The sequence below is a fragment of the Acomys russatus genome, chromosome 7, assembly GCF_903995435.1.
Source record: "Acomys russatus chromosome 7, mAcoRus1.1, whole genome shotgun sequence".
In the NCBI taxonomy this organism is placed as follows: domain Eukaryota; kingdom Metazoa; phylum Chordata; class Mammalia; order Rodentia; family Muridae; genus Acomys; species Acomys russatus.
Window position 1 is genome coordinate 51662619 of NC_067143.1, and position 25774 is coordinate 51688392.

Genomic DNA, 25774 nt, shown 5'->3' on the forward strand with positions numbered 1-25774 from the left:
TGCACAGCTGCCTGGTGGTGTCTGGATCCCAACCCAGGTGCATTTAGCTCTGGAGACAAATGAACCTCTGCTCTGGCCACACTGCCTCTTGGTAGAAGTGAGGATGACAGGGACAGCAACACTAGAGGCCTTGACATGAGGTCTGAGCTTGATCTGTTCCACAGAGCACTGTGGCCCTCCTCCTGCCCGTGGCTGGGAAGGAATCCAGGCTCTCCTGAGATGTATTTTTAACTCCCCTTCTTGACACTTTCCTTTTCCAGCCTGTCATGTCTGTCAGAGCCTCACACCTCTAAGGGGGTGGAGGTGATGGTAAGGAGCAATGGGAGTGAGACAGAGAGAGACAGCAGGCACATCGCCATTCTCCGCTCTCCCAGAGCAGAGTGGTACCTGGCAAGGTACAGGCAACCAGCCAACTGACCTCTGAGTAAGGGCTCTCTCTCTCTCTCTTTCTCTCTCTCTCTCTCTCTCTCTCTCTCTCTCTTCCTTCTTTTCTTTTCTCATTTTAGTGTGTGTGTGTGTGTGTGTGTGTGTGTGTGTGTGTGTGTGTGTGTGCATGAACACACGCGTTTGCCACACATGCATGTAGAAGACAAAGGAAAACTCACAGGACTTGCCTCTTCTCCTCCATCAGGCTCAGCAGCAGGTGCCTTTATACTCTGAGTCATCTCTCTGCACTGTCCCCTAACCCCAGTTATTTTATAATTTGAGTGTGTACATGCTCCTGAAATATGTGATCTCCTCCTGGAGACATTTCAGAACCTCTGCATCTCACAGTTAGGGAGGGAAGGGACAGTGATCAAATGGACCTCCTATGGTCCTGGGGCAGAGGGACATGGGTGTGCAACACGGTTGAGATGTGCTTGTGGCTCCTGCGTGCACCTTCCTTCTCATTTTAACCTTCACTGTATCAGCACAGAGATCACACCTAAGAAATCCTCCCTTGATGTATAGTCCTTTGTTTTACGGTAAAGGAAAAAGATCATCAGATGTGCGAGGCTTGGCTCTCAATTAGTCCAGCACCAAGATCTGAGCCTGGTCTACTCTGCTGTCCCCAAACACGTTGAGTGGTGATCAAATGTGCCTATGCCTCTGAGCCCACTCAGGTCTTAAATGGGCCTTGTCCCCAATCCTCACCCCAACTTGCAAGGGACCCGTTAGTAGTATCTGCGTTTGCTTGTCCCTCCTGCACCCGGGGCTTGGAGCCAAGTCGTAGGTTCAGAGGTCTGGGCGCTGTGCTTACTATCATGTCTTCCCTGCAATGGTTAATACTGTTGAGTTGACAGACTCTAGCAAACGGGTGACCATGGAGACAAGGCTCTGGACACATCACGAGGGAGTGTCTAGACTGCATTAACTCAGGTGGGCAGACTCGCCCTAAATGTGGGTGCTACTATTCTCAGACTAATTTGCCATGGACCACCCCAAGTCAGGTATGGGATCCCTGGGACGAGGGTCCTCGAAGACTTGGGGGGCAGGGATTCGGAGGTGACAAGCAGAGACAAACACAAAGGCAGTTTGAATCTGAGTGTATTTTGAAAGCAAGCAGTCTAGATTTTTATACACATTTTGAAACAGGGAGTGTGTTGTGGTTACATTTTCCATGGAATAGATTCAAGGGGGTCAGTGAAGCAATTAGGCATGTAGAATACACAGTACACAGTACATAGTAATAACGTCATTGTTTCTAAGTCATTAACTTGGCACAGGCAGATATTACATTCTCAGGTTGAGCCAGGGGCCGGAGACAGTCCTCTGTAAAATTAACTTTTTGCTGTTAGTCAATGTCTGACATCTTTTTCCCATTGATGGCTACCCATCCATCCCCTCCCTCACATACTCCTGTGTAGGGGAGAGGTGGACAAGGTGTAGTAGCCAATCTATAGGGTCTTCTATATCTAGGAGGACACCAGAGACTGCCCTTCAATACATATGCCACGCCATATGGAGTTTTGTATTGTAGGAATTAAAATTCTGCTTTTACTTTCACTTTTGTCCAAGTCACCTTTTCCTTGAATTGGCTCCACCTTTGGTAAAGACTCTTCATTTAATTGAGGGGATTTTTCAATTGCCTTTTTTTTTTTGCTCCATTGTTTTATTATTTTTAAGAACTTTCAGGATGTCTAATAATAAATTAGGCACATTTGGAGGAGGCGTCTCATTCCGTGGCTTCTAGGCTGGTGCTTTGTCCAGTTCACCTCCTGGCACCGTGTCCCTGGTCACCTTGTTGCCACCTTGACTATGAGTGAGAAGAATAATAGAACAAATAAGAATAAATACAAGGAAGCAGATTGCTATCAACACTCCAAGGGAAAGAACACCATGGCCTTTTCCAGGAGACTCTCCCTTTTGGGGTCGTCATCTCAGGTCTGCCAAACAGTGTTGTCGTGCGGACTCTACTGGAGGTGGCATGGCACTAATTGAAGAGGTGAGCTGAGCATCGGTATTCACTGCTCTCTGCTTCCTGACTGTGGGTGCACAGTGGCCAGCTGCTTCTTGTGCTTGCTACCATGCCTTCCCCACCATAAGGGCTGCACCCACAAGCTGAGAGCCCAAACAAGCCCCTTAACATATTCAGGTATTTTTGTCACAGCCCTGAGAAAAGCAGCTGACACCCCTCCCCAGCCCCCCTTTACCTTCTCTCTACACATGGCTCCCCACTGAGAAACAGCAGAAATGGGATTTCTTAGAATAACTTACAGCTAGTCTGACAATGACTATCTACCAACAGAAGGTCTAAGAATCCAGCAGTTGGTCAGTCCACAAGGCTGGCTGTCTCAGCTGGTCTTCAGTGTATAGCAGAATCATAAAGAAATTGGCTCTACTGCCAGGGAAGGAATGGATTTGCTATTGAGAGTGGGAGCAAACAGGCAGAGCGCTTCCTTCTCCCATGTCCTTTATGTAGGCTGCCAGCTGAAGGTGTGGCCCATGGGTCTTCCCAACTCAAAAGCTCTGAATTAAAGGAATATCTTCCCGCCCCAGAGATTCAAATTAGAAATGGGTGTTCCCAGTTCAAAGGATTTAATTTAAAAACAAAACAAACAAACAAACAAAACCTTCACAGTTGTGCCTAGCCATTTGGGCTTTAGTTAATTCCAGATGCAGTCAAGTCGGACAGCCAAGAACAGCGGTCACACCAACCTTCAACCCCAAGGTATTCCCCCACAACGCCAGACGCTGGAGTCCAGCCTCCTGTGTGTCAGGGGGAAGAACAATTAGGCCATAAAAGCAGAGCCCTCACAGGTGCCATTAGTGACCTTATAAAAGATGCCAGGGAGAGCTTGTCTGCCCCCCACCATGCAAAGACTCATCTAATAGAGGCCATTAAGGAAGCAGAGAGAATTGTCAGAAGCTGAGGAATCGAGCGGCACCTTGACCTTGAACTTCCCAGATCTGTTTATCTGTCCATTGCTTAGGCTCAAGTCTTGACACAGCAACTCGACTGTATTTGGATACTTCTGATCCCAGCCAGACGTCTGGAAGGTAGTAGCAAAATTAGTTACGAAGTAGCAACGAAATGATTGTATGGTTGGGGGTCACCACAACACGAGGAACTGTATTAAAGGGTCGCAGGTATTAGGAAGGCTGAGAACCACTGACTTAGACTTTCTTAATGGATTGAGCTCAAACAACAGCACTCTCTTGGCCCACCGGAAAGACCCAGGTTTGCTCTCTGACTTCCTCATCTATGAAATAAAGTGTCTTAATCAGCTTCCCATCTCTGCAATGCAATACCCCCCCAAAAACAAACTAAAGAGGGGAAGCTTTACTTTGGCTCATGGCTTCAGGGGTCAGCATCATGAACCCATGGTAAGGTCATCTCCAGCTGCATAGTCAGTCTGAGGCCAGCCTGAACTACGTGAGGTCATGCGTGGTAATAAAAGACACATCTATTGCATTCCAATGGCACCTGTCTCTCTAACGTCCCTCCCTGAGCATCCCACCCTCTGCGGCTTTGCTGACCTCTTCCCTGTGGGCCCGGCCAAGCTCTCCTCATCCGCTTAGATTTTCTAATTCAGAAATATGCCTTCCAGGAGGCAACCCTGCTTTGTTCCCCGCCCAGGGCTCCCCAGGCACAGATCACAATGGCCAGGATGCCAGCTTTGATACTGATCACTCCACCCCATAGCCAGTTCACCACGAACAAGCCAGCTTCACTCAGGACAGCATGATCGATTGGTGACCCAGGGTTCTCTGTGATTTAAAGCCACAGCATTCACAGCTGGGCCTGTGTGCTCCAGAGAAGAGGAAGCACATGACAGTTGGAGGAAGATGAAGTCCTGGAGGGCTCCCCGGAAGAGGTGGAACTTAGACTACTCATAAGGTGGCAGGAAAGAGCAGGAGTGAAGGGGAAAGGATAGGCCAGTGAGTGAAAGAAAGTGAAGCCTGGGAACTGAATGGCTCTCTGTCTGTCACACCTGCTTGTGGAGCTTCAGAACACTGAAGGGTCCTCACGGGCCAAGGGTGCAGGTGCTTTACACTTCCGGAGCGGATTCCCACACCTTTGCTCATTGCATCGCTGAGAATTAGCAAACGCAGGACTTCACTTCTACAGTGACTTTAGCTAACGACACCAACATTGCCCCATGGCTCGGGGAGCCCCCGAGGACACAAAGTTGTGTCCCATGGAGGACCATTAGTCTTGTTGTTCTACTTCTCAGCAAAGCCCAGGAGCAGCGGCTAATAAGCCTCCTGAGAATGCCCCCAGAGCATAAATCAGAAAAAGAGACCTCTGCAGGTCAAGAGCCCAGCAGCTACCAAGGGGCAGAGCTCAGGGACTAATGGTGTCAGGCTCCACCCCCACACTGGCTGTTTGTAATGAGGCAGCACTGGATGGAGGAGAACGGATCAGCTGGAACATCCTGGGTGGGAGCTAAAGTTAAGATGCTTTGGGGCTGAAGAGATGTATTTCAGCACTTGTTGCTCTTGCAGAGGACTCAGGCTCAGTTACATAGCATCTATACGATGGTGTACAGACAACCATAACTCCAGTTCTGGGGAATCTGATGACTTTTTCTAGTCTCCCTGGATCCAGGAATCCATGTGGTGCACATACATACATACAGGCAAAAGGCATATACCTAAAAGAAAGTAACTTGTCCAGAGCTGGGGATAGGCCAAGGAGGGGCCCAGCTCTGGGAGAACTTGTCTGGGGAGGCAGGCACAGAGGGATCTGGGGACTATTACAGGAGGGAGGTAGCTATGCTCTCCTGCTCAGTGTCTCACACTAAGTACCTCAGAGCCTTTTCGGGGCCTCTCTACCCCTTTGGCATCACCAAGGGAACTGGACCAGAGGCTCCCTACAGACTTTAGTGGCCACCAGTTCTACAGCAGAACTATCCACACAGCCCTAATGTCATCAAGGCAGCGCTGCCCAATCTGTATGTGGGAAGTTGGGAGCCGGAGCACCACTGGCAGGCTGGCTTTCCAGTAGGCTGGTCCAGGACCTCCAAAGATATGGGTACATAGCAAGGCTCAGATATGTGGGCTTCAGTGCCCCTTCTTCAGTGGGCCCCAGGGGTGCTGGGCAGGCAGAAGGTTTCTGATTTATCTGCCACCAACTCCCTGTATGACCTCAACCAAGTCACTCCCTTATCTGAGCCATTTTTATTTGGAAAAAAAAAAGGGGGGAGGGAGAGTAGCAGGGTGGAGAGAAAACACCAGTTTTAGATTGAACAAAACTGCTTGCTAAAAAAAAAACAAAACCCAAAAACCAAAGCCCAGAAAAATAATAGCAACAAGCACCCAACCCTGATGTTCCAGAATCTTCCAGAAAACTTGGCACATGGTCCCAGGTGGCAGGAGCTTCTTTTCAAAATTGTTGCAACTTTTGGAGAAGGTACCAATTGTGTTTTTATTGGGATGAGAAAAGGAAAACAAATTAAAGATGCAACATCTCTGCTGACTGGCCCATTAAGGGGAAAGCTCAGCTAAACTCATATCAGATATTTTATCAATGAACTCACCAATCAAAAATAGAGCCACAGGTTCATGGTGACCCGGGCTGCAGGTGCCAAGCACTTACTCCCCAGATCTGAAGCAGATGCCAGGACTTTTCTTCAGGAAGATGAGCCTAGTCTCTCTCTTCCTTGAGTCACATTTGAGAACAATTTTTCCCAACCATTTAGACTGTCTCTTTATCACTCAAGCCATCTGAACCCGTTTTAAATTCTCTCAGAGCAAAACTAAAATTTATACCTATCTCGGATTCCAGTCTGAGAAACTAAGAAGAAACTAAAACCTTTGGCCTCGTTTTTCTACGGGTAGAAACAGAGAGTGTCTAAGTAGTCCTGGCATTGACCTGACTCTGACCAGGAAGTGACACATCTATGCCACCCTGGCTCAGTCTGATTTCTATGGTCATGAGAAAGGGCACAGACACAGCGCTTCTGCAGGGCCAGTTCCGCTCTTACGCTGGTACGACTTTGTCAGAGGTGAGAGGAAGCTCAAGGCTGTCCTGGGAAACCCATGTGAACTGCTCAAACATCACTGGAAAGGAAGCAGCTAGGCTCCAGGTGTCCATGTCACCTGCCCTGGACAGCTGCCAAAGGAGCAAGTCCAAGGTAAGGGCCAGGTTAGCGTCTCCCCACCCAGATGAAGGGAGAGGAAAGTTAGATCAGAAGAGAAATGGAATCCATCGCAGAGCACAGGGGAGTGTGTCAGCTGCCCCCTACAGCCCCTGAGCTGAGGTGTCACTCCTCAGAGACTACCCGGCAGTGTCCGCTATGGCTTTAATCTCAACATTGGGGAGGCAGAGGCAGTCGGATGTCTGAGCTCTGAGTTCAAGGCCAGCGTGGTCTACAGAGCTATTCCAGGACAGGCAGGACTACATAGAAAAACCCTGTCTCAGAAAATGACACACACACACACACACACACACACACACACACAGAGAGAGAGAGAGAGAGAGAGAGAGAGAGAGAGAGAGAGAGAGAGAGAGAGAGAGAGAGAGAGAGAGAGAGAGAGACTCAGAGTAAACTACATCATCCCCTCCCCCACTTCACTTATTCTTAACTTCGCTCACTCAGGAACCATGTAGAGCTGTATACTGGATGGGTCTGTATCAAAGGAGACTGCTCCGCAGTGCCACACCCAGAATGTTCTTTCTTCTGTGGTAGCAGGAGTTAGCAGAAAAGCCTTGGCTGGGCCCTTAAAGAAGTGACTTGATTTTCTGATAGGAGGCTGTTCTTCTTCTTGGTCGCTCAGGTGGGTTCCACCTACTCCCTGACCTTGGTTTGGTTTTTGACAGTTACTTTTCTTTCTTTAGAACCAAAGGATCTAGGGTAAGAAAGCTGTGCTGACCTTTTCAGTCCAGTTCCTAAAGTATTGAATCTCCCTCTTCACTCCATCCAGAAGACTGGACTACCACACACACATTATTGCAAAGAAAGTGACTAATGTTCAAGTCTACCTTTTGCATTGTGAGATAGGCTGAAAGATTTTTTTTTCCCCTCCCTGGGACTGAATTCCAGGCCCCCGAGGCTGCTGTCGATGAGCCGAACTTTTGCAAATGTTCTTTTTGCACGCAATGGGACCAGTATTTCAAGTCATGTTACTTTTCCCACAAACTCAAGCATCTTCATTGTGCAGTGACATTTCTGGGTGGCTCAGTTGGTGAAGTGTTTGCCATGTGAGAGTGGGAAGCTGAGCCTAGATCCCCAGCACTCACGAGAAAAGCCACGCAGTGCATCCGCCTGTAGTCCCAGCACTGGGGAGGTGGAGAGACGAGGATCTCTGGAGCTTGCTGGCTTGAGGTTCAGTGAGAGAACCTGTCTCAAAAACTAAGGTGGACAGCAGTTGTGGCAGCCACACATCATGAGCCTACAGCCTCTGAGTACACATATGTGCACGTGTGCGCACACACACACACACACACGAGCACACACATGCACATGTGCACACACGTGTGCATACACAAGCACACACACTACCCCATCACACACACAGGGAAAATGTTGGGATAACAGTGATGGATGGCAAGAAGATGATGTATAGTCTACTCAAAGCCTTCAAGCATCCCCCGATTGCTCTGGCTTCCAGATTTGTTCTGTTTTCTTAGTTCCCTCTGCTGACACCCAGCTCTGACCGACTATGGAAGGCTATTATGGTCGAATATGACCAAAGGATCACTTCCTAAATGTTTGGTCACTAGCTGGTGATGCTACTTTGGTAGGTGTGGGAACTTTAGGAGCTGGGGCCTTGTTGGAGAAAGTAGGTGTTTAGGAGGGTTCCTTTGAGGTTACACATAGTTCTTGGTCCCTGTTTCCTGTGCTTCCTCTTCTCCATGAGGCAAGGACCTCAAGTCCTATGCTCCCAACACCAAGCGGCCCTATTCAAGCACCAAGGTTCTAGCAGTGATAGGCTCACACTCCCACCCCTTGAGACTGTTAGCCCTAACAAGCCCTCCTTGGAGCTTTTCTTCAGGCACAGGTACAGCTATGAAAGAGCTCACCCGGCAACAGAACTGTAACAAACCAGAGGACTTCTTGCCCACCCCATCCGCTGTCCCCCCTGCCTCAGCCTCCCAAGCACTGGGATTACGGAGGTGTGCCACCATGCTCAGCCTTGATTTTATTCTTCCTCTCCCTGTTCCTTCTGGTGAGTAATGCTGGATCTTGAAGGCAGAGTCCAGACCATAAGCCTACTGTGCTGACACCCAAACTAGAGTTATCTGAAAGGAAGGAACCTCAATTGAGAAGATGCCTCCATAAGATCCAGCTGTAGGGCATTTTCTTAGTGATTGATAGGGGAGGGCCCAGGCCATTGTGGGTGGTACCACCCCTGGGATGGTGGTCCTGGGTTCTATAACAAAGCAGGCTGACCAAACCAGAGGAAGCAAACCAGGTGGCAGCACCCCTCCATGGCCTCGGCCTCAGCTCCTGCCTCCAGGTTCCTGCGCTGTGTGAGTTCCTGTCCTGACTTCTTTGGATGTTAAATAGCAATTATGGAAGTGTAAACTTAATAAACCTTTTCTTATCCAACTTGGTTTTTGATCATGGTGTTTTGCCAAAACAAAAGATCAGGAATTTAAAGTCATCCTCAGGTATATAGTGAGTTCCAGGATAACCTGGGTTATGTGAAACCCCATCTCAGAAAGAAGAAGAAGAAAAGAGACCAAGGGCTCACAGTAACCTGTAGGGAACATCTCTAAAACTTCTCATTAAGGCTCTATTTGTTAATGGTTCCCAGTGCTTTCTAATGGACCTAGCCAGAGGAACAAGCCTAAAGCACACAGGTTTGCAGGGACCACTCCAGACTTAAGCTACAGCAATATACGGTGTAATAGTCAACATTCTACAGACCTGATAGAATGAATATCACACATGGGCATATTGTGTGTGTGTGTGTGTGTGTGTGTGTGTGTGTGTGTGTGTGTGTGTGTGTAATTAAACTGGCTTAATTATGGTAGCCCCACAATGGCTATCTCACATCACTGTGTGACACATGACTGCCTTTGGTCTATGTCAGACTTGCCATCTCTGTGATACATGCCTAAGGGAAACAGTTTAAAGGAGTAAAGATCTATTTGAACTCACAATTTCAGACATTCATGATCAGCTAGCTCCATCGTAATGACACTACAGTGAGGTGGACCATCATGATGACAGAGAGACATGTCAGAGCAAAGCTTGCTCACTGTATGGACGCCAGGAAGCAGAGAGTGACTGAGGACTGACAGGTATGTCCTTTCAATCATGCTTTCTGAACCACAGCCTCCAGCCAGTTCCAACCTCCTAGTTTCCATGACATCCTGGAACTGTTAGCCAAGAATAGATGTTTCCTCTTGTAAGTTGATTAGCTCAGGTATTTTGCCTGAAAGTCTGGCTAATGCACTTGTGCAGTCATTGTGAGGCTATGACCCGATTACAAGCAAAATGTGTATAGCAATACCATTCCTTTGGTGGATGTTCTTGGTAGCAAATAAGAATATTAAATTCTTATTTTGCATTTTTTTCTTATTTCAAATAGTATAATTCACTTTAATGTTCATTCCCTTCTTTGTTTTCTCCCAAATACACCTCCAGAGTTGTATCCTCTAAAATCTTGCTTCTCCTTTGAAAACTCCATTACTTCAAATAATCTTTTTTTGGTTTGGAGAAACATATGCTTTAAATAACCTGTTCACTGTTTCTGAGGTTTTTGTTTTTGTTTTTGTTTTGAGATGAGGACTCTCTGGTTGGCCTTGAACTCATGGTCCTCCTGTTCGGCTCATAAGTAGCCGTGACTACACGTGTGTGCCATCAGGCTTGAATGTGATCTTTAAAGTAACAGAAACGCGGTCATTAGATGCTGTATCCACAGATGTGGGCACTGGACAGCACAGACCTAAACAACTGATGGATCAAAAAAAAAATTACAAAGAAAATTAGAGAATATTTTAAGAGTAATGAAGATGAGAACAGTCTGCCCAAACTTAGGCGAGTCAGAGAAAGACAAGCTTACATAAAAGGGAGAAGAAATCTCAAATTACTTAGCTTTTAACTATAAAAAATTAGAAAGGCAACACAAACTAAACCCAAATATACAATAATCAAGACGTCATAAAAATTGGAGCAGTAATACACAAAACAGAATTAAAATAAAACAGAAAACAAAGTGTAAGATGGTTATTTGGATACATCAACATTTAGTTAGACTAACCAAGAAAAAGAAAGAAAGAAGAAAGACTCTACTACAATAAAAAGTAAAACAAAGGGATAATGCTATTGAGTATTCAGAAATATGTAAGAAATATATACCATCGTTCAGTGTTTGAAATAAGGCTGGATTTATCACTATCTATGATAGTCTTAAGTTCAATTTACTATAATCTAGACTCTCCTTGGAAGAGTGTCCAGTGAGAGATCTGGTAGCTCAGTTTGGCCTGTGGGTATATGGGTCGGGAATTGTCTTCATTACATTAATTGATGTCGGAAGGTCTAGCCCACTGTGGGCGGCACCATTCCCTGTGTGTGGGTCCTGGGCTGTGTATGGGAAGAGAGTAGTATGGATGCTGCCTCAAGTGTGGGATGCTTTGTCTTCCTCAAAACAGTGGACTGAGAGCCTGAACTGTGAGCTAAAACAACCCCTCCCCCCCTTTTTTTTATCTCCCCCAAGGTATTTTATCACAGCCACAGGAAGTGGAAAGTGAACAGTAGCTTTCACATGGGATGCTGCGCTGTGTGGCACAGTCTGCTGCTGAGACCCCCACAGGTTACTATTGCACAAGGCTGTGGAAATGACATGTATCACTGACCTTTGCCACAGTGCTGACAGAAATACCCGGCAGAGACAACTTGGAGGATAAGTGTTTTATTTTGGTTCACAGTTTCAGAGGGTGTAGTTCATGGCTGATTAGCTCTACATGCCTGAATGGAAATATCATGGGAGAATGCAGATAGAAAGGGAAGAGAGAGTCAGAGACAGAGTCAGACAGACACACAGCAGGAGAGAGATGGTATAGAGAGGAGGGGGAATGGCTAAGGTAAGCCACACAAATAGGCTCCCATAGACTGTTTCCTCTGGCTAGGCCCCGCTGTTCATTGCCATCTCTTGAAAGAACGACTCCATCGATTAGGTCCAGGCCCTGAGAACCTAGTTACTTCCCTAGACTCTGTCCGCTTACAACCAGGTTCACAGTCCATGGGGCTATGTTGTTAAGTTTTGTGTTTAGACCAGCACTGGTGAGCCTTCCATAGGAGAGGGGCTAATTTGCCTCCAGCTGCAGGAGTGTTTATGGGAGTGAAATGGTTTGCATGACCAGCTTTCAGAAGTATGTACGCTTGCATGGAACCATCATAGAATAATTCGGAAAGTTCAAACAAGTTCTGATGAACGCTGTTATGGCTGTGGCAAGTCATTTCCTAGAAGTGAAAGCAGTTTTATTCTTAGAAGGAATAGAACAAATCCTATTCCAACTCATAATTTTGTAATAGTATTTAGAATAAACTGTAAGCAAACTCTTCCAGACCTCGACTAAGGCCCTGCGATGACACTCCAGTCCCTTCCTTATCACCACCATGGAAACTCAGTCACTCACAGTTACCTGCATTCGGGTAGTTAGGCAAGACAGCTTCTAAAGATAAAACAGCCTTGTCTGGACAAACAACTCCAGGAGGGAGAAACCTTGGACCAGCACATAATTCTGAAGCTGCTTAATTAACTGCTCATTCCCCAAACCTCATATACAAACCCTAATGGCACCCCCTCCCCTCTGGCAGAACCCCCTTTCCCACTGTGTCTGCCCCCTTGATGTTTGAAATAAACAGTGCAGTCTGTTGGTCTGTTTAAACTACTTCAGATTCCAACAACAGTAAGTTTTAGAATGTTGGATTTTTACAAAGAAATTGCTGCCAGTGCTTTTTGCTATCTTATAATAAACAGAATAAAATAAGAAACATTTTAAAAGAGGATTGAAACCTTCACTTTCGTTTATTTGTTTTCTGCTTACTACAGTCCTGTGACTGCCGCCTCCTTGTGGCCTCTTCTAGCCTGTGCCATTGTTCTAATTTCAGTAACATATACCAAATAGCTTCCAGTCGTTCTTGTGCTGCCAAACGGGGGCTTTCTACCGCTTACTAAGGGCCTCTGTGGTAGTGTCTGAGAAACACGAAACAGCATGAGAATCATCAGTCTGGTAAATCTACGGGATTTTTTTTTTAAGTTAAGAGTATCTAGAACTCTCCTGAAATAAGCTCAATATTTACCTTTGTGACACCAAAACTAATAGCTGCATGTGCAAATTTATCTCAAACCCAAAGTCTCTATTCATGAAAGAGTGAGTAGCAGTGGACAGGATAAGGCATTGTGTGCAGTTCCTGCTTATTCAGTGTGTGTTTGGTTCATGCAAGTGTATAGGCGTGTTTGCCTGTGCATGAACATACAGAGATTTAATGTCCTTTTCTGCTCTATACAGGCACCATACATGCATGCTGTGTGCATACATACATTCAGGCAAAACTGTCATGTGCAAAAGATAAAAATACATGTCTTTAAAATAAACAATAATTTAAAAAGTATGACAGAGAAGAAAGAGTCTAAGTCAATAGGGCACAGGTTTAACACAGAAAAGAAAAATACAAACAATATTCTAATCATATAAGGAAATTAAACAATCAACAGAATTACAGGAATTGGGCAAATCCTCTCAACAACAATGTTCAATGCAAAAAAATATTAACACTGTGGTTGAAAAATGCAGACTAAGAGATTGGATTTAAAAGAAGAGACTTGTTTATTGTCTAATTGTCTAGAAGAAACATACCTCACTAGCAAAGACACACAAACAGAAAGGGAAAGGATAGATGCCAAAAGACCAAACAAATGGAGACTGTCTGGTTTTCTACCTGAGGGCCAGAAGCACGCATTGGAGAAAACATTGCCTGTTCAGCAAGTGGTGGTGGGAAGAATTGGTGTCCACATAAAAGAAAAGAAAGAAAGAAAGGAAGACACTAGATCCTCCCTACCTCTGACTTTATACAAAACTCAATTAAAAAAGAATCAAACATTTTAGTGGAAGACTTGAGATCCTGAAACCACTAGAGAAAAACAAAGGGAAAAGCCTCGAGGTCCAGAAATAAGGAAAGACTTTCTGAAAAATATTCTAATACCAAGAAGGAATAGCAAGCATTGGCAAGTGAGACTGCATGAAATAACAGAAAAGAAAGCTGTTCATGGAGCAAAGAGTTTACAGTATGGGAGAGAGTTCTGCCAGTTGCACATTTAAGTAGTTAGTAGCTAGCAGCTATAAAGGACTAAAAAAAGTCAAATATCCCCAACCAAATAATCCAATCAAAAAATAGACAAATGTATTGGACAGTTCTTGAAAGTGGAAATAAGGATGAAAATATGTTTAACATCTTTAGCTATCAGGAGAATGCAAATCAAAATGGCATTGGGAACCCATCTCACCTGTCAGAACTATTATTAACAAAAAGCCAACAAGATGGCGCATCCTGTAAAAGTACTTGCCATACAAGCCTGACCACCCAAGTTCAATCCCTGAATTCCATAGGAGGAGAAGAAGGAGAGACACAACACCAGCACACACGCCACGGCACATGCATGTGAATGCCTGTACACACACAAATAATAAATTAAAATTAGAAGAAATTAACCAACAAAAAGTGCTGGTGAAAACACAGGGAAAGGAACCCTTGTATACTGCTGGTAGGACTGAAAATTAGTACAGCTAATGTAATTAATAAGGAGGCTCCCAGAAAAAAAAAAAGACAACTAAAAATAGAACCACCATATAGTCTACTTGTGGTAATCTAAATCCACATACCATGGAGACAATTGTGTGTCCATGTTTTTTGAAGCACTATTTACAATAGCCAGAATATAGCCTAGACACCCATGAGCAGATGAGAAAATGTGGCATACATACACACTGAAGTTATATTTTGACAGTAAATAATGAAGAACACAGTTTAAAGGAAAATGGATGAAGCTTGCATGGTCACGCACACTTTTAATCTCAGCACTTAGGAGGCAGAGACAGGTGGATCTCTCTGAGTTCAAGGCCAGCCTGGTCTACATAGTGGGTTCCAGGACAGCCAGGACTACACAGAGAGACACTGTCTCAAAAAACAAAACCAAATATCACCACCACCACCAAAAGGAAAATGGATGGAAATGGAGTTTTTCAGGTTAAGAAAATGAGCCAGACTCAGATAAGTATATTTTCTCTCATATAAAAAATTAAAATTTAAGTATCTGTGGATATGGAAATGACATTAAAGTAAAAAGAGAACTGTCTGGGTGAAGGAAGAAGACTAAGTGGGGAGAGTAACTGAGAACAAAAGAGAAGAAATAACTCACATTTTACATTTTCCCTTACATGTAGAATTAGATTTAACCACACATATATTTGACATGAAAGCAGAGAAGGGACAGTTTGGAGGAAAGAGAGCGACTAGTTAGAGAGGGCACGACAGAGGGTAACAGGGGTGACTGAGCAAAGGATAATGACATATACATACACGAAATTTCATAATGGAACTCATTATTTTGTATAATAACTAAAAAACAATAAAAAGTTAGAAAAATGTTAAAAAAAAAAAAAACTTCCCAAGCCTTACTATAATCCAAGGCATGTTACACAATCTATCTAAATTGATTTAATTTATGATAAATGAAAGACAACATACACAGAAATGCTTAGAAAACTCTGGAAGAAACATAAGTCAAAAGGTGATTGGCTATCTCCAGGAAAGACGGCGGGGAAGAGGCATGAAAAGAGGGAAGCTTTCATTTACCAAAGCTCAGTACTGATTATTCGGTGATGAGGGTGGGCTGGAGGAATGGCTCGGCAGTTGAGAGCACTAGATGCTCTTCCAGAGGACCTGGGTTCTATTCAGAGCACTTACACGGCAGCTCACAACTATATGTAACTCCAGTTCTGGAGTATCCAATGCGAAACATCATGAAATCATTGAATTGGAGACTCAGGTCTCAGCCAAGAGAAGACATGCTGATGAACTGCTGGCCCGGAATTGGAGCCTTGGCTGGATGCCTGGTTTGGGCACTCTGTACTCCTGCATGCATTATTCCGCTTCTGGAATTCTGCTGTCCAATTTGAGGGGCTTGAGCCATGAGACAGCCATCCTCAACTCTTTCCTTTGGCCTCAAGCCTAAAAGAGTGGGACAGACAGTCTTGACATCGTCCCTGGTGGCTGTGAAATTGAGATGGGAAATTAAGAACACAGCTGTTTCAGGTGAAGGATTCTGGGACCCACGAGGCTTGTTAATGATGCCATTTCCATTATCCGCAAACCCCAGAGCCAAGACTTCTACTCTGCTGCATGAAGTTGTTGTCTGTCTGCGCTGGCTCTGTGGTCCCATAGGAGAGCCAGTGTGAAAGAGAAGTCCCTTCAGGCCTGTCTCCAGGGAGGAGATGAAGGTTTAATGAGTCATGGCTCAGCCCCTCTCTGGCTCTTTCCACCAAGTCAAAGTGTAATGACTCTGCAGATCACTAGGTAGACCAGATTTGGCAGGTGAGCTGCTGGGGGGGGGGGGGGGCGGGAGAAGGCAGAGGCAGGCAAAGGCTAGGGTGGAGGGTAAGGTCAAGAGCACTGGGAACTTGTAGGGCCATGCTGCAGTCTGGGGACACCGAGCGAATGTGTGGCTAAGCCGGTTCCAGATAGCACACATGAGCTGTGTACCTGGTCTGCGTGACCCAGGATCAGACACAGTGGCGGGCCAATCAGAGATGTGCGGTTGTCTGTAGGTGACTAGAGGTCGGGGAGGAGGGACTCGCCGGGAGGCAAAGCCCATGACAGTAGAGACCTGGAGGTATGTAATGGAAGTACATTTCAACATTCAGAGTCTCCGTGTGAGAGCTTCAGGCCAGAGAGGGGAAGGTGACGGAGCCAGGATGGAAAGCGGGTATAAGCCTAGAGCTGATAGATTTACATTCCCTGCATCGCACACACCTGCCCCTTGTAAGGAAACAACACAGTCAGAGCCCTGGGAGAGCATGTGTGGAGTTGCAGGCTACAATGAAGTGCAGTGCCCCCAGGGACTGAAGAATCAAGCTTGTAGCAGGAACTTAAAAACCAGAAGCCGGCCCAGGGAAATGGCTCTGTCAGGAAAGTGCTGGCAGTACAAATGTGTGAACCTGAGTTCAGATCCCCAGTAGCCACATCAAAACAGAACGTGGCAGCACCCAGCTACAAGCCCAGTGCTAGGGGAAGGGCAGGCCAGAGACAGGTGGAACCCCAGCGCTCCCTTGGCAGCCAGGGCAGCTACAGCTTTAGTGAGGGATCCTCAGAAAATTGAGGAGGAGAGTGCCTGAGGACAGCACTCAACAGTGGTCTCTGCACGCGCACACACATGCACACACACACACGCACACACACACGCACACACACACATGCACACACACACACACACACACACACACACACACACACAAACTGAGGGTAGTCATTGGTGTTTATCTTTAAAGGCTTGGGCCGTGAGATAGCCACCTCTCAACCCCCTTTCTAGCCAGATGCACAGAGGGCCTCAAAATGTTTGTTGAATTGGAGATGGTTATTTTACGGATGTGAAGACTGAGCTGAGCTCAGAGGCCCAAGGGCAGCAATCAAAAAGGAAGGCTGGTCCAGCAGCCAGGACTCTTGTTTGCCAGGTGGGTTCAGTTCTTCGTGGCTGACTGGGGTCAGAAACAGTCTCCCCGCCTGTGGTCTTGGGTGAAGGCCTGGCCTCCCGTGACCCTTCTTCCTTCATCTGCTGCGGAAGCATAAACACTCCCTGACAGAACTGTGTGGTAGGGACACTGCAAAGTGCCGCATCAGCCTGGACGTTTAGATGACTGCTTTCTCTCTGCCTCTCTCTGCCTCACTCCCGGACTATTAGAGAATTCCAACAGTGAAGCCCTTGCCAGGCCCCTGCATACCCTTAGTTCCCTGAAGCACCCAAAACACCTTCAAAATTGTAATTCAGAATAAAATCTCTTACTCTGGGCTACAGAATAAAGGTAGGAAGGGATCTAATGCTATAACACTAGGTCAATGCTTTCTAAAATATAGTATCAAATGCCAAATTCCTTCAGAAGTGTTTTCATGCTCCTCTTTGGCTAAAGCTCCCAGAACTTGCTGTCACTCCAGCGCACTCCACTGGAACAGCAGCTTAAGGGAGCAAATCCTTCCAAGCCTCACTTGTTAGGCTGTGCAGTGGTCCAGATCTGTAGGACCACCAGACTCATTGCAGACCTATCCCTGGCCCCCAAGGAGGCTGACCGCTGAGACCAGTTGATAGTCTATTTCTCATATGGAGAGTTCATTTCCCCTGTGACCTTAGGACAATCACAACCCATTTCCAAGTCTCATTCCGTGTCCCCTTCCGTATAATGAAAGGACGGGTTAAACCAATGTCATTGATTTCATCACTAATGGCTACTTCGATCTTTCACGATCGCCAGCAAAGTGAGGCAAGCTGAAGGAGCCGCCTGGTGGCTCCTGCCTGCAGTGACAGCTCCTGGGAAGGGCTGGGGTGCCTTGGTCAGTGGAAATACTCAGACTCCACTCCTGCCCCCAAGGTGCTCCTGGCTGGTGCAGCCAGAGCCACATTAGTAATTGGATGGTGCCAGAGGGAAGCAGGGGAACTTTATGAGCCCCTGAGCCAAGCACAACTGGGGGAAGCTCCTTGGAGGAGGTAACATCTGAGATAGTGTCACAAAAGTCCAGGGCAAGAGGAAGGGCTTGTGGGTGACCAAAATAGTGAGCTCAAGACCCTGCCTCTGCAAGGCATTTCCTGGCTTCTCTATTTCTGGCCTTGACCAACCTCTCTCACTGCTTGGTAGATGAAGCGGAGGAGGGGAAGAGGGTGCAATTGGACTCAATGGCTTTGACTTCCATCCTTTGAGACCCAACTTCATCCAAGTCCACGCCATTCAATACACAGTGGCTTGTTGACCTTTCGTGCCATTCAGGGAAGTGTAGTTCACGCATCTTCAGGTCAGGTGATCAGTCTGCAGGCATAGCCAGGCTGGGTCATTAGGGGTTAATTCTTTGTTGTTTTGCTTTTCTGCTTAGTCGGTGGAGGTGACTCCCAGACATGCTTTCAAAAGGGCTTGTATAGTGAAGGGTCAAAAAACCTTGTCACCAGCCTTCATTGTTAGTGGAGATGCAGGCACGTCTTCACTTCACACTTAAAGAGATTGACAGATGTTCTCTGAAACGCCAGGGGAGTGGCACTGCCAGCCCCCAGGGATAGAGAAGGCAAGGAAAGCCTTACTCTGTCCCTCCTTTCATGATGCCTGGGCTTCCAGACTCCCTAGGAAAGCAAGACAAAGCACAGGGCTGGTGGGGAGAGGTCCAGGCTCAGCCCTAACTAGCTCTGTGGCTGACTGTCGGTGTTCATTTGAATCAGACCTAGACCTATTCATCAAGTTCTTGATTTCAAATACTGGATGCTTTAGTTCTGGGATAGTTCTTAATAGATTCCAATTTTCTGATGAAATTCTCAAGTCATTTTCACAAACATTTTCCTCTATAAAATATGAGCACTCATACTAGTGCCCTTGTTTACCCATTTAAGGATCTAGACTTTTAAAATTAACTAATCTATTTTTTATATTTTACTTCAATATTGGTGAATCCAGGGCCTTGTATATGCTAAGTGAATGCTCTACCATGAGGCTACACAGCCAGCCTTAGATCATTTGTAAATCATTTATAGCATATTTTCCCTTTTGGTCGTATTCTCCTGACTTTGCATATCTAATGATTCTTATTGTGGGCTGAACATTATTAATAATAGATGCATTGGACACTTTGGCTAACAAATACATCTCAGCAGACATACTTTCCACTTCTCTCTTAGGCAGGTAGGGCCAGTTGCTGGGCACTTCAGGCTAATTGGCGGTTGAATTAGGTTTTTGGTTGCTTTAATCCCAGTAAGAGTCTAACCTTTTCTGGATTATGGTTCTCTGTCTCCTCAGTGCTGACAGAGGAGATTGTGGGAGATTTGCTTCATTTTGGAGGGCACCGGAAAAGTCCTTAGCTATCCTTGCCCGCCTCCATACCCTGCTTTCCCATATACACACAGCTGCAAATTTGGGAAATGCTAAGAGAAGAGCAGTGTTTATATGAGGCAAGGCCTCCCCTCTGGCCTTTTAAGTACCAGCAGCTCATGGGAGAGCTTAGTCAAGCTTAGCCCTCCAGCTTCCTTTGCAGAGCCCCAGGATTCAGGTGCCTTACGGGAAAGACTGGCTAACCATTCAGAGTGCTTGAACTGCCTAATCCACATTATAAGTCTCTACTGTTTGACAAAAGCTTGCTGGTTTTTCTTATACCCAAGTTTCTCTGCCTAGTTCAGGCCACCAAATCAAATACTCTCTAGTGTGTGTGTGCAGGGGTGGGCGGGGCGGGGGGAGAGCCAGTGATTGTACATTCACTCTGGAAGGTCCTGCAGCCTGTAGAAGTCCAACTCATCTCACCCTTGTTGCATGCAGTTGGGTTTTTAGAATGTGGTGGTGCACCCCTGTAATCTTAGCTCTTGCTAGGCTGAGGCAGGAGGGTCAGGAGTTCAAGGTCAGCCTCGGCTCCTTAGTGAATGCAAAGCCAGGCCTTGTCTCAACAAAAATAATGATTTTGTGTCACTTATCCAGGTTTTCCTCGTTGTTACAGTGCAGTGCTGCGTGGCCATGGCCTTCTGCACCCTACGAAGGAGCAAAGGCTCAGATGCCCGGCTCACACACAGTCAAAGGAGTCCCAGGTTGAGGAGCACAAGAGCAGAGGAGGCCTGAGGAGTGCGTGAACTGCAATGTGCTATGGAGAACTTCGGACAAAGCTGTTCCTCCAAAGCCACACACTGCAACTTCGAGTGAGTTCAAAAGTAGGGCATGGGTTGAAGAAGTTGGTGTCAGACACCCAACAACCCAAACCACGTAGAGCGGAGTCTGAGATGAGGCCCACTGGGAAGCTTTCCAAAGCACTTTTGGGATAGTGATCTGACGAGCAAACATTTCCCTCTGGTGTTTCCCACAGGAAAGCCTGGGACCTGGGCCTATCTTTTTCACTTGTATTGTCACCTAACTTCTGTTTGGTAGACTGTTAATTAGTGTTTGGCAGAGCTGGGGCTCAGATGGCAGAAGCCCATCCCACAGCCTACCAGCAGTCTTCTGGAGTTGGTTATAAATAACTGTGTTCTCTGACTGAGAATAAACAGTATGGGGTTATTATGAAAGAATTCTTGGTTTCTCTGGTTTTCAGATGTTCCAGCTGCCCATGACCCAGACTGCCAGTTCTGTTCCACTATGGAGGCTACAACTTGCAATGGGTCAGCAGATGGCTCTACCATCTTTTACCTGGTGGGCATCCCGTCTCTGCCAGAGCCCTTCTACCTCCCTGTGTTCTTTCTATTCCTTCTGTTCTACCTGCTCATCCTGGTGGGGAACACCCTGATCCTGGTGGCTGTGGTGGCAGAGCCCAGCCTCCACAAGCCCATGTACTTCTTCCTAATCAACCTCTCAGCCCTAGACATCCTTTTCACCACGACCACTGTCCCCAAGATGCTGTCCCTGTTCCTGCTGGGAGATCGCTTCCTTAGCTTCCCTTCCTGCTTACTGCAGATGTACCTCTTCCAAAGCTTTACGTGCTCAGAAGCCTTCATCCTGGTGGTCATGGCCTATGACCGCTATGTGGCTATCTGCCGCCCTCTGCACTATCCCGTCCACATGACCCCACAGACAAACACAGCGCTGGCAGCCAGTGCCTGGACCACCGCTCTCCTCCTGCCGGTCCCAGCAGTAGTGAAGACCTCCCAGATGGTCTATAATAACATTGCCTACATCTACCACTGCTTCTGTGATCACCTGGCCCTGGTCCAGTCCTCCTGCTCAGACACCAGTCCTCAGACCCTCATGGGCTTCTGCATCGCCATGGTGGTGTCCTTCCTTCCCCTCCTGCTGGTGCTTCTCTCCTATGCCCACATCCTGGCCTCAGTGCTCCGCATCAACTCCAGGGAAGGGCGTTCCAAAGCCTTCTCCACCTGCAGCTCCCACCTCCTGGTGGTAGGCACCTACTACTCATCCATTGCCATAGCCTATGTGGCCTACAGGGCTGACCTGCCCCAGGACTTCCACATCATGGGCAACGTGGTGTACGCTATTCTCACACCGATCCTCAACCCTCTCATCTACACCCTGAGGAACAAGGATGTCAAAGCAGCCATTACCAAAATTGTTTATCTCAAGAGTGTGAAGTAAATGTTGGGTCTCTTAATGAAGCTGTCTCTGCCCCCAGGACTCCAACTAGCAATGTTTAGCCTAGAGAAGATGACTGAGTGGTCCAGTGCTCAGAATAGAAACTCAATCAACACTACAGAATGGTCAAATTAATTAATATAACTTGTACAATAAAAATTCACTTAAACAAACAGCCCCCACTTTAGGCTTTATAACTTGATTCATGTTCTCTGTGCAATGAGCTAATGTTAACCTTTATTTATTTATTTTTGTTTGTTTTTTGTTTTTTGAGATAGGGTCTCTTTGTGTAGCCTTGTTGTCCTAGACTCACTTTGTAGACCAGGCTGGCCTCAAACTCACAGTGATCCGCCAGCCTCTTTCTCCTGAGTGCTGGAATTAAAGGCCACCATGCCTGGCCTTTATTTTTATAAGAATTTGAGGTTGTCTAAAATTTCACCAGTGGATAATTTAAAAACATTTACTAAAGTAAAAAAAATCAGCATGGCAAGAAAAAAAATCTGTATAAGCAAAGAATATTTTAAAAGTTGGAGGTTATAGAGATGGCCCTGTGTATGAAGCACTTGCCATTCAATCATGAGGACGTGAGTTCAGGTCCCCAGAATCCCAATGTGGCCGCAGCCACCTGTTGTCTCCTAGATGACAGATGCTTCTACAGGAAGATGGGAAGTGGAGGCAGCAGAATCCCTCGGGTCGCTACCCTAGAGCAGACCACACACAGTGAACAAGAGCTCCCTTCTCAAGGTGGAAGGAGGACACCGTGACATTGCCCTCTAACCCCTGCATGTGTGCCATAGCACATCTGTGCCTGTGGCCATACATAGAAACACAAAGGTGCACACACATCACATACACACAAAGATTAAAAAAAACCATGCATGGTAAAAGACAGCCTATCAGAAAAATATAAAAGAAAAGACATGTTACTGGGGCTGTAGCTTAGTAGAAGGGCAGGAATCCTCCACTGAGCTTAGCTTCTGACACGCAATGGTTTCTCTAATCCATGTCTCTAAACTCTTCAGATTCCTCCCACCAACCTATTCCAAAGCATCACATGATCAGGTAGGGTAAGTGTCATATTAGGTTCAAACAGATCCAGAAGCCATACCTTGCATGAGCAGGCAGTTCAGTGACATCCAGTCTCCTGGCATTCATATTTTTTCAGCCAACTCTAACTATGGCCTCATTGGAAAAGTTCTAGAATCTTGGTCAGAGTGAACCTCAGGGAAGGAATTATGTAATTCTTTCTTTAAAATATGCTGAGGCTGGGAACAACCCACACGTCCCTCGACTGAAGAATAGATAAAGAAAATATGGTACATTTACACAATGGAATACTACTCAGCTATTGAAAACAAGGAAATCATGAAATTTGCAGGCAAATGGATGGAACTAGAAAGGATCATCTTGAGCAAGGTAACCTAGACCAGAAACACACACACACACACACACACACACACACACACACACACACACACACACACACGATATGTACTCACTTGTAAGCAGATGTTAGCCAAATAGTACCTGATAACTATACCACAAATCACAGACGCAAAGAAGCTAAGTAACAAGGAAAGCCCAAGGCAGCCCTCCTTGAGTCTCATTCAGAAGGGGAAATAGACAGTGGAAGAGTAAGGACAGAGGAAACTGGATAGGAGAAGGTGTGGGGAAGGAAACGAGAGGGGGGAATCAAATGTGGGGAGAGTAGGGAGGGGAGGTTTGAGGGCCTAGAGAGAAAAGGTAAACTGAAGGCCAGAGCATCATTGAGATAAATTGGAGGCCTGCGACAGGGTAGGGTACAGGAAGGATATGGGATGTCTCTAGCTGAGTCTCCTAGCAGTGGGGACATGAGACTGTGGAGGCCACCTTCTAGCCAGCCAGGAAGGACCTATAGTGGTGGGAGGGAAACACCAATCCACCTACAAAACCTTCGAACCAAAATTTACCCTGCCTACAAGAAGTGCAGAGATAAAGATGGAGAACGAGGGAATGACCAACCAATGCCTGGCCCAACCTGAGACCCAAGCCATGGTAGAGAGAGCCAACCCCTGACACCATTAATGATACTCTGCTATGTTTACAGACTGGAGCCTAACTTAATCATTCTCTGAGAACCTCGCCCTTTCCCCCACCCCCCATCCCAATCTAATCAAATCACACCCAACCATTAGGCAGAGCTTAGGAGTCCTGTGGAAGAGCGGGGGTGGGGGTGGGGGAGAAGGATAGAAGGACCCAGAGGGGACAAGAACACTACAAGAACAACAGAGTCAACTAACCTAGACCCATGGGGGCTTACAGAGATGGACTGGACCTCGGCCCCCTACATATATGTAACTGATGGGCGGCTTGATCTTCATGTGGGTTCCCTAGTAAGTTGAGCAGGTGCTGTCTATAACATGGACTCTGTTACCTGCTTTTGATCACTTTGCCCTAACCGGGCTTGCCGTGCCTGGCCTCAGTGGATGAGGATGAGCTCAGCCTTGATGTGACTTGATGTGCTGGGGTGGGCTAGTGGTGGGGGCTCCCCTTTTCTGAGGAGGAGGGCAAGGGTATGTGAGAGAGGGTGGGAGGGAGGGGCCAGGAGAAGAAGAGGGAGAGGGCCACTATAGAGATGTAAAGGGAATATTCAAATTAAAAACAAATAAAAAATACGCTGAGGCTTGCCAGGTAGCAGTAGCACATGCCTTTAATCCTGCAGTAGTGGTGCATGCCTTTAATCCCAGCACCTGGAAGGCCAAGACAGGTGGATATCAGGATCTCTGTGAGTTCGAGGCCAGCCTGGTCTACAGAGCAAGTTCCAGGACAGCCAAGGATACAAATAGAAACTCTACCTTGAACAACCAAAGAGATAAAATATAAAATAAAAATATGCCGAGGCTTTTAAAAAGTGAACTAGGACCACATTACAACCCCATGCAGGAGGATCCTGGAACGGTACAAAAAAATGAATGCTGTTAATGGACAGATTCTATGAGAGGGTCTCTGATTTTTTTTTTAATCTAAATTTAGTCCCCTGGAAAGTGAAATTCAAAGAGATGTGGGTGCGTGCCCGTCTACAGCAGTGGCTAATGGCTTCATTATGATATTTACAACACTGGGAAGAACAGGGAGAAAGGACTGGTGAGAAACACAAAGTCTAGACAAGAGCTACAGTGGTGACCTCTCAGAGTGGGCAATAACTATCGGGGGAAATGCAGGGATGCCCTGGCAGCCAGCCTGCTTGGTATACTCTGCTTCTAAATAAAAAGTGTGGCACACCACACTTGAGTATTCCCAGAAGTCAGAACACTGAATTCTGAAGTGGGAACCAAGGAGGGTGGCCTATAGACAAGTCTGTACCCTTCATGTCTTCAGTGTGCTTCTTCTGCATAAAGACTCTGCTGGTATGTGTAGGGTAAAGGATCCAAACTCACTTCTGAGTTCGAAAATCCACCCATCTGTGACCTCAAAATCCCACCAATCCCTGAGCCCACCCAAGCACAGGACTTGAAATCCCACCACTCCCAACCCTGAAAATCCCCACTGAGGAAAGCTCCATCCACAAGAAACCCTGCATAAAGCCTGCCTCCCACTCTGTTCTTTTGTTGCTTCTCTCCCCAGCAAAGGCATCACCCTCTTGTGCCTTTCCCAATAAATCTTGTGTGAGGCCTGTGTGGTATAATGTGGCATCAGCTAGCTGGCTCCTGCTGGAGCCACCTGATGCTGGAGAGGAGGAGAGGTCCGCTGTGGGCCAGTGGTCCTGAAGAAGATGATGAAGACAGTCTGATTTGAAGCCTAGGAGTTCAACTCTGGCAATAGAAACTTCTAAACTGGGTGCTCTGATGAAAAGCACGCATCATGCCAACAACCCTAATTAAACTCAGTGGGTCACAAGACCAAAGGAAAACAGAAAACAAAGGGAAAGACACGAAGCTGTAGACTCAATTTTCTTAACCAAAATATTTTATTAACAACTTATTGACCGAGCCTATGTCAATTATAACACGATTAACAAAAACAGTAGGAAATGAGGATTAATTGACACAACAACAAAACCTTAAGGATATCAGTCCCAAGGAACAATTCTCCGGTCAGGAGCCGCAG

At 46.4% G+C, this 25774-nt stretch overlaps 2 protein-coding genes across 3 annotated transcripts in view; one reads left to right on the top strand and one right to left on the bottom strand.

Moving 5' to 3' along the window:
* Positions 1-25774, bottom strand: part of Serpinh1 (serpin family H member 1) — a 671742-nt gene that overhangs the window by 352219 nt on the left and 293749 nt on the right. The window lies entirely within an intron of this gene.
* On the top strand, positions 20741-21691 carry LOC127191968 (olfactory receptor 2AT4). The gene has a single exon (XM_051149325.1). The coding sequence runs from the start codon at positions 20741-20743 to the stop codon at positions 21689-21691; it is 951 nt and encodes a 316-aa protein (XP_051005282.1).

Excerpts from the sequence above, each read along its gene's own strand:
- LOC127191968 (XM_051149325.1), top strand. The coding sequence starts at position 20,741 with ATGGAGGCTACAACTTGCAATGGGTCAGCAGATGGCTCTACCATCTTT.